General features: G+C 38.3%; 1 protein-coding gene across 8 annotated transcripts in view; it reads right to left on the bottom strand.

Annotated features, from left to right (window-relative positions):
• Positions 1-3,726, bottom strand: part of GARIN2 (golgi associated RAB2 interactor family member 2) — a 53,748-nt gene extending 50,022 nt beyond the window's left edge. For 5 of the 8 annotated variants that reach the window (XR_014021445.1, XM_081289909.1, XM_081289910.1 and 2 more), the window contains exons 1-2: positions 3,585-3,725; positions 365-518 (exon numbers count right to left, since the gene is read on the bottom strand). Coding sequence is in view for 6 of the 8 variants with exons in the window: in XM_081289909.1 (XP_081146035.1) it covers positions 365-518; positions 3,585-3,706 (276 nt within the window). In the remaining 2 variants the exon portion in view is untranslated. Of the gene's footprint in view, positions 1-364; positions 519-3,531 lie in introns of all 8 variants that reach the window. The other 3 variants (XM_081289913.1, XM_081289911.1, XM_081289908.1) reach the window with 2 other exon arrangements.
• Positions 3,727-12,859: the final 9,133 nt, after the last annotated feature.

Genomic DNA, 12,859 nt, shown 5'->3' with positions numbered 1-12,859 from the left:
TTGTTGCAGATGTTTTTCTTTCAAACATCTTGTAAGTCTAAGAAAGAAGTTATCTGAATATTTTCCTGTGACAGGATGCTTTAAAAGTCACTTGCTATGACTTTGGAATATTATGTTAGAATGACAATTATGGTAGCATCAGGACAGAATTACGAAGAGTTTGTTGGGAACATTTGAAATTAATGATCCTTTAACATTTTTATTATTTCAGTTTCTTTGAAGTTCCAAAACTGTTCCCTTTAATGTTATCACATATTCCCTCACTACATTTAAGACAAGTTTCCTCCCAACCTTTTCAATTGTCTTTGAGAAAATTAAATGCTATGATTACTGGAATTGAAATTAGGGCCCAAGTTTTATTTACCTGTATAAAATTGCTCTCTAACATGGGAGGAGACACAAAAGGGGCATACTCTCCTCCATCCAACATATTTTGAAGACCTCCTGGACTGCAAGGTTGTGCGGCGCAGAGTGCATCTTGCTCATTGGTCGACTTCCTATTGATTTTCTTCATTATGCTTATTTGCAAAGATCAAAAAATTGAAGGAATGGAAGTGCAATTAATGAATACAGAGAGAATATAATATAATTAAATTGGCTCATTTTTTCATTAATTCAGCAAATTTTATCAACATCATGATATGCTTGGCATTTTGCCAGGCACTATAGATACATCTAAATAGGACTGATAAGATCCCTCATGTAGTTTATATGTTATGGGGTGACAGATAGTAAGCAAGCCTAAAAAGTGGGGGAGGGATTGGATAATAGGAACTATAAAGACCATAAAAGAGATATCTGTAATAAAGGTGGCTGAGATCTGTGGCTGGCAACAACACCTATAGGGTAATTAGGAAAGACCTTTCTAGGAGTTTTCTCAATATATACCCTTTCCCCAAATATCATTTCTTACCTCTGTAACTAATGATCCCACTGTACTTTATGTCATCCAGTGTTCTCTAATCCTTTTGTGTGAGTAGGATATCAAAAGTAAACTAAACTGGTTGGCTTCCTGTTCTAAACTGAGAACAGTTCTTTCATGCTATTCACCTATGACTGAGGCTTAGCTTTTGGTTGAGAGGAACTGGTGGACATTTGCTGTCTAACTCTTGTGCTCTCTTGCGTGCTCGCTCGCGCGTGCTCTCTCTCTTTCTCCTTCCCTCCCTCCCTCTGAAAACCACTTCAACAGACAACAGTGACTCTATATATTTGGATTTCACCTTTCACTTATCAGAAATAACAATTCTTAACAGAGTAAGAACCCAGAATGTAGTGTGATCAGACATTAAAAAATCACCTTTCCCACTTAAACAGATGTTCCTCCAAAGATACACAAATGGCCAATAACCACATGGATAGATGCTAAATATCACAACTCCAATAATATATCATATCCTTCAGGATGACTGCTATAACAAAAAAAAAAAGAAAGAAAGAAAGAAAGAAAAGAAAAAGAAAAAGAAACAGGACTGGGGGTGTAGAGTGCTTGTGTAACATGTAGAATGCTCTAGGTTCAATCCCTAGTACTGGAGGGAAACAAACAAAAAACAAACAAAAAAAAAAAAACCAGAAAATAAAATTATTGTAAAGGATCTGAAAAAATTTGAATCCTTGTGCACTGTTGTTTGGAATATGAAATAGTATGGCTGCAATGGAAAACAGTATGGTGTTATCTCAAAATACTAAACATAGAAATGCCACATAACCCAGCAATTCCAGTTCTGGGAATATACCCAGAAGAATTGAAATCAGAGCCCTGAAGACATATTAGTACACCCATATTCATAGCAGTATTATTAACAACAGTTAAGATGTAGAAACAACTTAATGTCCATTGGAAGATGAATGAGTAAACTAAATCTTTCTCTCTCTCCGTCTCTCTCTCTGTCTCACACACTCACACCCACACACACCCACACACCCCCTCCACAGGAATGTAAAATGCAGCAAAAAAGGAAGGAAATTCTGACACACACTACAACATGAATGAAACTACTTGAGGACGTTATGCTAAGTGAAATAAGCCAGTCACAAAAAGACAAATGCTCGATGATCCCACTTATAAGGAGGTGACTAGAATAGTGAAATCACAGAGGCAAAGTAGAATGATGGTTGCTAGGGGAACAGAGGATTGGAAGATGGGGAACCAGTGTTTATAAAAAATGTTTCAATTTTACAACATGAAAAGAGTTCTGGAGATGAATGATGGTGATTGTTGCAACATCATTATAAATCATTTAATGCCACTAACATATATTCTTAAATAGAGTTAGGGTGACAGTTGCCTTCCTCAGAGACCCCTCACCCAAGCAAAAGGATAAGTAGTGAGCATGTTTGTTGTGGTCCCAGCCAGGACTGCAGGATACAGAGACCTCTGCTGCCACATGTGCTCTGAGCAAGGGCTTTGGGCACAATAAGCTGTGGCCAAGACACAATTATCCCCATCAGACTTTCCACTGGTGGCAACTCCATGGCACCCCTTGACCACATCTTATGCATGTACAGGGAAAATCAAATGATTCAAGAAGAGCAAGAAAATAAATAAATTGAAATAATCCATACAAACAGAAATGTGATGGGGCTGGGGATGTGGCTCAAGCGGTAGCGCGCTCGCCTGGCATGCGTGTGGCCGGGGTTCGATCCTCAGCACCACATACAAACAAAGATGTTGTGTCCGCTAATAACTAAAAAATAAATATTGAAATTCTCTCTCTCTCTCTTTAAAAAAAAAGAAATGTGAAAATCAGACCCCAAAAAGAACAATCAGAAAAAAAAGAAGAGATAACAACCACCACCACCACCTAAAAACAAGAGGATGAGAAATAATAATTAAAAGAATGTATTTAGTGCTTGTTAAGTGGCAGGCAATAAAGGCTTTAATGCACTCTCTCATATAATTCAGATAACACTATGAAATAACAGCATTAAGACACTCACTTAAGGCAACTGAGACTTAGAGAAATTAACTTCCCAACATAACATAGCCTGGAAGTCCCCAAACCAGGATTCAGACCCTCCTAGCCTGACTAGAAGAGCTAATGTTGTTGCCCAATGTTCTGCCTTGCCTGAGGTGCTTGGAGAGGTGGGTGTGAGAACTGGAAAGGGTGAGAGGTGGAAGGAGGAAAGGAGGACAAAAGAATATAGAAAGCACCCTTCCCCTCTCTTCCTGTTCCCTCTCCTCTTCCTGAGCAATATAGCCCTAAATGTGTTGGTGGGACAGAGAGGGAGAGGTAGGAATCTGTGCTGGAAGAAGCAGGAAGCCTCAGTTCAGAACGTAAGGAAGGAAGAACTATCCCCATCCCTTCCACACATGCCCTGCTCAGCTCAGACTCTCTCTCAGTTCATACATCTCCTCTAAAGTCTAGAAAAGCTGTTTCTGTGGGCAGACCTCAGGAGTGAGGAAGGGAAAAAGAGAACTTGGAAAGGGAAGTGGAAAAGGAAGGGAGAGAGAAAGGGAGGAAGAGAGAAAAGGGCAAGAGTAGGAGTGGCACACCCTGTGCATGTCACACCCACAGGACTGTCAAATCTTACCTCCACTCAGGACTGAACCACATCTTCTTTTGGAAAAGAAGTTTGTTACTCACTTCAGTTTGGGCTTCCTCCTTTTCATGATGAAACCTTTTGTGAAAGAATCAAAAAGAAAAGTAAAGTATTTAGCAAGGAAGCTAATTTCATTCCCCACTTGGATTTCATATTCGAGGTCCATGAGTCAGTCTTCTAACTATACTAGGGTGAGAGCTGGTCAGAGAGGGCTGTTGTTGATTATCCTATTTATGGTCTGTGAGTAGAACTGGAGTCATGAGTCCCTAGCTCATTGTTGGCCTGAAACTGCCAAACAGGGAAATCCTGGGCTCTTGTGGCCAAGGAAGATATTTGATAATGTGGCAAAGGAAGTAATATCAATTGTACCACCTGGGTGTGTTCAATTGCCATTAAAATGTGTTCTTGTGATTCCCTGAAGCTTTTTGTTGACAACTTCTGTTAAGACTAAGAATGTCTCAGTACAAAACCAACAGAACTATGTCAGAGACTTAGAAGAAGTTCCTAGGATAGCCCTTTAAGAAATGTGCAGAAGATGATGGCAGAGAGGAACAACAGGTAGATTTTGTAAGGGAAAAGTCTAAGTAAAAAGAAGCATCAAGTTATATGATTAACAGCATTTTTTTTCTTAGTGATCCATAAAATAGTGTCATGTCTCATCATGATCTTGAGGAAATGAAGTAGTCAGCTTGTTCATCCAGAGGTGGGTGATGGACCTGGGGACATAGGGCAGTGTCAAAGCACTTGCCCAGCATGTGTAAGACCCTGGGTTCGATCCTTGTGCCACACAAACACAAAAAACAACAACAATAAAAACCCAGAGGTGGGTGATGAAGTACACATTTTTGAAAAGAAAAAAAACCCCACAACATTCCAAAAAAGTGAAAACATCCATGTGTTGGAGGGTATGTCTACTTTTTACAGATACTTGCTAATCAGTAGGTGCCACATGGTCACTGGGTCTAGGGAGTGTTCCTTCTCAGTGCAGTTATTTATGTGGCCACAAGATCCCTTGGATTTAAGACCTAGTCCTCCAGAGATCAGTTGAACAGTCAGCAGATGATCTCCCAGGGGAGCTGGTGGACACAGAGAGGAAGGAGAAGATGAGAGAAAGGGAAGTGATGGAAGTAACGCAGGAAATCTGCAGCCATAAGGGAGTGTTGTTGTCCCTATTTTTGAACTCTGGCACAAAGGTGAGGTCAGCTAAGGGGCAGAAAATGTTACAGGTTCTTTTATAATGTGGTGTGATGACTTTTGTTTCTATATATTTTTTCTAGAATTATTTTGACTTTTGGACTAATGGTTAAATTTTGATTAGTTTTGTTGTAAGTATGATTTTATGTTATCTGTGAATTGTACTGTCTGACCTCTCCAATTGTGTGTGTGTGTGTGTATGCACACACACGCATATATATATATATATATATATATATATATATATATATATATATATATATTGGTTTACAATAAAAATATATATGTATTTTGGTCTACAATATATAGATGGTCTAAACATAAAACTCAAAAATAAAAAAACTAAATTTTAATATTTAAAGACTAATTAGATTAAGGCATGACCAATGTATATAAAATGGAATTATAATACTTACCTGTTGAACAAATTTGTAAATTAAATCAGAGAAACAAAGCAGGATTTCTACAGACTGTTGTGGGGAAGCAGAGTTAGCTTTATTCATGGATGTACAGAATGTTTTGGTTTTGAGGTCCTGGAGCAAACCCAGGGTCTAACACCCGCAAGTACACTACCACTGAGCTACACCCCCAGCCCCAGAATCTTTTGTTATAAGGTTCTACCAGGATTATGTATTAATTTTCCCAGTCACAGTTAATGTTTTTCCCCCCAATTTATGCCTTTTGCAAGGTCCATCCAACATCCTATACATTTAATTAGTAAGCAAGCAATATACATAATAATATCATAGATAAGGACTTTAATTATTCTATAGAGCAAGGACTGCACAAAGGAATCTAATTTTATTTGAGAGGGACCCTGACTTATCCTATCACTAGAAGATCCTTAGTCTCTGTTATTTCGTTTAACTAGTGCTTCAGTCATTTATTTAGTAGACAGTTCCATTGGGCTGTATTTTTCTGCAGAATTGCAGTGTAATTTTCATCTGAAAAAGCATTGTTGGCTTTTTTAGTTAAAGAAAAGGCAGAGATATTCCATATTAAATCTGATTATAGATCACAAATCATTGCCTGTCACACACTGGAAACCTATCGCAGCTGTCTGGAGGGGAGCTGCTTCAGCTTTGCCCTTGACTCCACGTGGTGCTATTGTCCCCATGACTTCCCCGACTGTGCTTACTGTTTCAAGAATGACCAAGGCCTGTTAAGGATGAGTTCAGTATTGGTATGGGGTATATGAATACTGCATTGATGGTCGGGTATCTTTATTTTTCCAGAATAAATACAATCATCAGAAATTTTTTTAAAATGTGAGAGGTTGAGTCTTAATGGAAATCAGGAAGGGGAGGCAGTGGGAGCCCAAGGAGCCATCATGGAAGTGTTTCACTTGGGTTTTCTGGTTGCTTAATTCAGTGGAATGTCTATACACACCCCTAAAATGTTCTCTGTAAATGTTTACATTCCCGTGTGGTCTTTTCCCGTCACTGTTTTATTATAAATAATTTTGAAACCTATGGAAAAGTTGAAAAAAATTCTATAGCGAACATCCATATATCTACCATCTATGTTTTCGTGTGGTCTTTATTGTGCTTTTTTCCCCTGGTGCCAGGATGGAACCTAGGGCCTCACATATGCTTGCAAGCTCTCCATCGCTGAGTGGCATTGCCAGCCCCTATTATGCTTTTTCTTTGTAGTTATATGATAGCTCTTAAATGATGGTGTTTACCAGTCATTCATTAATATGTTCTCTGCGGTACTTTGCACTTGAGGTTAATTCTTCACAGTACTTTGAAGCATACTATTTTATCAACAGGATTTTTTTCTAAGATTCATAATACATTAAAAACATTTTTAGGATAGGTCTGTCATGATTCTAGGTTGCAATTCTGGTTTCCTCTTGGAAAAAGATCTGACTGTGTAGCCTCTTCTTTCTTCACAACCATGCTCCCACCTCAATCTTTCAGCTTTGAACAGCAGACTCTGCATTTTGGATCTTCTTTTGCATTTTAGTAACTAAAAATAATGTTACTCCAATATATTTATTCAACTCATAATTTCTAATGGAAGAAAAGTAGATTAGTAGTTTGAAAAATCAAAATTTAATAGTAATCCTGATAGCAAGGTTTCATTTCAAACTCAAACTGTCAATAAGATTTTTAAGAAAAAGGAATTCAATCACTCAGGTTTAAGTTTCTGAGTTTCCTGATTGTTCTGGTTGAAGTACAAGAAAAGAAAATAGAAGGAAAAAAAGATGGAAAGAAAGGAGACATTTCTACCCTCAAATGATCAGCATTACTCAAATTATCCATACCCTTGTCCCTCAGGTTCACACCAAAGTTGCAGCAACCAAACAGACACTTACATGGAGATGAGGCTGAAATAGGTCTCTGGAAATCTGGATGTTGAATAGGAGAATAACCTCCCAAAACACGTTACCACTCTTTTCACATTGCTTTAGGAGGAGGTGTTTATGTCTACCAGGCAGGAAACTAACCACTGGCAAAAGAAGTGCAAGCCAGGCTGCTCTGGGCATTGTTCTATTGCTCCTGCATCATAATGTGCTGACATAGCTCTGAAGTAAGAGAAGAGCACCTGCGAGAAGCAGGCCTGGAGATCAGCCACTGAGGTGACTTATCCTCAGCATTCCTGGGGAACAGGTAGAAGTTCTTGTGGCCTGTGACTATTTCAGGGTTTCCTTGGGGAGAAAACAACCTAGAAATAGTATTACAGTGGAAAAGATATTATACAGTGAAATTTGAAAATACGTTACATCGCTTATCATTCAACTGATAATGTGTCATTCAGTCTTCCTATATCCTGATTTTCAGATTTAAACATTTTGTGAAGAAAAGCTGCAAACGGATGCAGCATTCTTATAGGGCAGCTCTGCTTGGAAACAGGGTTGAGGGCCAGATGTTTAACTTGGCTGTTTTATCTTGGTATCTTCAGCATCTAGTGTTTTCTGGATACTTGTTAAGAAGGAACTCAACAACTGTTCATCAGATGAATAAATGGCTACAAATAAATTCATGGTATCCTTTTTCTGAAGGAATAATTTCTCTTGATAATATGTGATTAGGTTGTTTGTTCCTGCCTTTCTGTGTGTCTGGGGTTCTCCCTACCATATCATCCTTCACTTTTATATCTAAGTCAAGTGCTACAGATGCCCATCTCTCTAGCTCCCTTATTGCCTACTTATGAGGACACACACCAGGGGTTGCTAGCTAGCTACTCAGGCCTGGGAGGGGAATTCAGTCACTCAGGTTTAAGTTTCTGAGTTAACTCTAGTGAATTCACTTCATTTAAGTCTTTATATTCTGCTTGCTTTTGGCCAGGCCCAGATAGTATTACAGTTTCTCAGAATAAACATGAACAGTGATGGTGTTCCTGTAACAAGAGAGTAACTGCCATTTGGGACCAGGTGTGGCTGTCAGGTAGTTGATGGCATTCATTCACACAGGATATGCATCAGGAAACTTTCCCAGAAGCAGAGTAGAGGGCTGAATGTATAGCTTGAAGAGTTGATGGCTCAGGCTCTGCAAAGAGTTCAACACGTATGTTCAGTCTTCAGAAAAGGGCAGGCTCTCCCTGTGAAGGCACTGGGAACATGTTGTTTTTTTGCCTTGGAAGCTCAGTTCTCCATATTTTATGCTGAGTACCAACTTTCAGATGGATGAACTCTTCCTGTAGTCATACCTCGAGGACCAGTGACTAGGTTTCTAGTCACCTATTCAGCATATTTCTTACCTAATATAGCATAATCAGGAATACTTGCCATGTTCCTATCCTTCCTGTTCCACAACCAGGAAACATTTTTGCATAAATCTAGTTGCATTTATTCAGTTTTGATGATATTAATTAATTAATTAATTTTTTAAAATTTTTAATATTTATTTTTTAGTTCTCGGCGGACACAACATCTTTGTTTGTATGTGGTGCTGAGGATCGAACCCGGGCCGCACGCATGACAGGCGAGCGCGCTACCGCTTGAGCCACATCCCCAGCCCCGATATTAATTTAATTCTGAAGTAGCTTGATAAAATCATTTGGTGTTTCTTCTTTTTTGAGGCTACTGAAGTATGAAAAAGTGAAGAAATACCAAAAGAGAGAAATAAAAATTATGGTATGTTTTAATTATTTACTTTTCAAATATTAATGCTTTTAACATGCACAAAATATTAAAACATATTTATGACTTTGTCTGGAGATGATGCCATAAATCAAATTTGAAGCACTTTGTCAACATGAGATCCGTGACCCCTGTCCTTGCTCCCATGAGCTGGGCCTGCTTGTTCTTGCCTACATTGGGTCCTCTCTGCTGTGTGTTGTAAGCTTTGAATAAGAAGGTTCTTCCATGTTCTGTCTCTGGATTTCTGGTGAGTGCTATGCAAGATAAGTTCTGTTGATCAGTTCAGGAATGAGCACCTATTACACACTGGGAACCAAGCCTTGATAGTCTACAAAGATGAACAGTCTCTGCCTTCAAGGAACCTGCCATAGAGTTGGGGAGAAGGGATGTAAACAAATTATTTCAAGGTGTAGTGAGACAGAGGGGACTCTGGAGCACAGATGAGAGGCACTTTGTTCAATCTGGGGATTTAGGGAAGGCTTCCTGGAGGAGCTACTGCTTAAGCTAAATCTCTCTGTGTGGTGTACTAGGCAAGTGCTCTGTCACTGAGCTTTATCCCAGCCCTCAAGTAGAGTCTTGAAAGATTAGTTAGCCTGAGCAAAGTCAATGAGGCATCAAATGACAGGGTTTGAGGGAGTAACTGGAAATGGTCTGGTCTTACATAAAGTTGGAGTGGAGAAAAATGAGGTTAGAAGAGGGAGGGAGTAGACTGTAAAGGCTTTGAATGTCATAACTGGGTACTGGAACCTCATCTCTGTAGAGGTTTTCTACTAAAGAGGTTTCCATGGGGAGATTTATTTTCTGAATTGATCACTCTGATAGCAGTGAAAGGGATAGATTTTGGGAAAGCAATTCTGGCGAGGCACAGAGTCCAAAGTAGTGGCAGAAGGAATGGAAAAGAGGGAGATAATTTAGAAACTGTTTAGTAGAGTCAGAATTTGGTGACTCACTGGATGTGGGGAATGAGAAGTAAGATGACTCAGAAATTTCTCATTTCAGAAACTGAGTGAATGATGGTGCTATTAACTAGGAAACAAAATCTAGGCAGAGAAACAGGTCTGGGAGGCAGAGGGAATGAGTTACTTGTCTAGGAACCTTGTTTAACATGGCACCTTGCATCCAATTGGTGTTTAGTAAATAACTGCCTTCTTTCTTTCTTAAATTCTAGTGGCTTCCCAGTGCTCTTAGATTATGTGACACACATCATAAGTTGTGGGTGTCTATTTAATGCTACACCCACAATACTATACTCTAGCGAGCATGATCTGACTCTGTCCTGGCTTCAGTTTTCTCCAGTTGTATTTCAGACCACTTTCTCCTTCCTCATCATACTTCTGTCTCCATCCTAATGTTATATTCTTTAAGCCCTTTCTTCTGAAATGCTCTTTTCTCAACTTTTCACATATGGGGCTTATTTTCATATATTAGAACCCAGCTCAAATGTCACCTATTTGGAGAATTCCTCAGTCATTTGATAAGTGATGATCTCTCAGCTCCAAATCCACTATTGCAGATTGCCATGTGTACTGTGGCTGGAACTTGGCAAACTGCATTTCTCTCTCCACCTGACTTTGTTAGGTTCAACAGTGGGTTTACTAGGTTAGAGAGAGCTTGGAAAGCAGTGGGAGGGGAGAAGGGACTGCTCCTTCCTATTCTGTCAATGTCACCCTGGCAACAGCAACTTGTTCTAGCTTGCATTTGCTTCCCCTCTTTGAACTCAGCATCTGGCAGTGCCCTCCCCTTAACCTTAGCTCCAAAGTGTCTGACCTCTGAGGGTTTAGATCTGATCACTTTAACCTCTCTCTCCCTTCTAATTGCCTGGTTCATTGTAGGTACTTCCTGTTGTTATTGTCTGATATCTCTGTATTTTCTTTATGCTTTTCTAGACCTCCAGCATCTATTTAATTTATTCCTATATTTAAAGCTTTGTTTTGAAATACTTAGTGTGCAATTTTTGCCTTTCATAAAATGTCTGGGCCCTAACATAACTACTGAACCTGATTTAGGCCTTCACCCAGTCATTCTCTAACACATAATAGTATTTTCTTCAGAGACATTTCTTAGTCTATATTTAGAATATTTTTTCCTTTCCTGTAATCTATATTCTCCACTTGAATATCAAAAACTTTGTGCTATTTATCATTATATCCTCAGTGCCTATCATGGAATCCGGGATACTATAGGAACTTAATTAATACTTGTTACATAAATTGAAATATTACAAAGGACCACGTGAGAAATTCTCCATACCAAAAAAAAAGTCTACAAGAGAGCACTTTCTAATCTTTTTGGTCTTAGGCCAAGTTATTAATTAGCTATGTAACAATATAAATCTCTTGAGAGTCAAGCATAATACTTACAAACATTATTTAATCTATACCCATCATCATTACAATAACAACACACAATTTATTTGCTTTGAATCTTTACTTACATAAACCCAACTTTCTTTACCTAGGAACGATAATGACTTACCTTGTTAGGGTTTCATAAACATCAAGAGGGGTAATCAGATCTACAGATTTTTGTTGGTTAGCAAATAGTTTAACAAATGAAAGTCATCCTACTTGCTGTAACATGTAACATCACTTAATAACATTTACTTGGTAAACTTAGTCTGTTTGTGTTCTTTTTTTATTGTGTGGTATGGATTAAAACAACCAAAACAGAACCAATAAAACTAGTTAACTTCTGTATAGCTATATGTAAGAATCTGAGAACATCTTCTGTAGTCTTTAAGTATGAATTACTAAGACAAAGAAGACTTGTTGTTATTTCATATATGCTTAATTCTTAAAAATTTTTGGTCAAATAAATGTGAAGAAAGTGAATGAAATTAATGTTCACCTTGCCAAGTAAAGCCATTCTGTTGATCTTCAAGGTTTAAATTTCTTTTGTGTTCACTTCAAATATGTTCATATGTTTTCCAACTCAGAAGGAAAAATGTCCTTTTTCTTCCTCAGGTTAATTGGGCTACCAGAATCCTTAAATCCAGCACTTTATTCTTTTGCTGTTGTTTCTCCTTTTTTCAAAAGATACAAACAAAAATCTTCTTTCCACCTTGTTTTCAGTTCAAGTTATAATCTTGTGTCTTTCCTTTCTCAAATTTTATCTCATACACAATTTCCAAAGAATTCATATTCACAGTTCCATTTTATAATCTTTTGCTTTCAAACCACTATTGAAATTCTTACTCTTAGAGCTCACAAATGATTGCATAATCAATAAATCCTTTTTAGGCTTCAACCTTCTTACTTCTTTTGCATTTGACAGTTGATTCTTCTTCCTTTTTGAGACTCTTCTCCTTGGCTTGTGGAATGCTGCATTTCCATTTCTTTTCTTCTACAAACCGCTTTCCCCTTCATTCCATTTTCCCTCTAACCCCAAGATCTCTTCTCTGCTCTTTACAAAGCTTTCCTTGACAATCCTTTCATCCGCCTATGGATCATTTATTTATGAACTCCTAACCTGAACTTTCAAATGCCAACAGGACATGGTCACTCAGTACTCCTTTGGCATCTTAAACACATGTCCAAACTTTTCAGCTCCTCCATAAAATCCAATTTTCTGACTTTTAAAAAAAAATTAAGTTTTACATTTTTCTTAGTCAAGATTGAAGACTTTGAATTAGTTCTCCTTTAATCTTCCCATTCTCATCACTTCTACCCTCATCTGTAAAACCTCAATTACTGGTTCCTTCCTTTTTTGCAGTGCCAAGGATCAAATCCTCAGCCCCCTTTGAAATCTTATTTTGAGACAGGGTCTCACTAAGTTGCCCAGGCTGGCCTTGTGATTCCTTAGCCTCCAGAGTAGCTAGAATGACAGCCAGAAGCCACCGAGTCTGACTTGATCACTTAACTGGTTTCTCTCATTTCAGTTTCTCCCTACCCTAATCTGTCCTACTAGATTCTGCCAAAGACTTTCCCCTAAAAGGATAGCTCTGATCATGACGCTTCCCTGATCAAGAATCTCTAACAGTTTTATCATCTCTAGAATAAATCTAGACTCCTTAACTTGATATTTAAGAACTTTATAGTT

Source organism: Spermophilus citellus (genome assembly GCF_964194105.1).
Source record: "Spermophilus citellus genome assembly, chromosome: 4".
NCBI lineage: Eukaryota > Metazoa > Chordata > Mammalia > Rodentia > Sciuridae > Spermophilus > Spermophilus citellus.
Note: the sequence above shows the minus strand (reverse complement) of the source record. Positions and strands in the feature narration are given on the sequence as shown.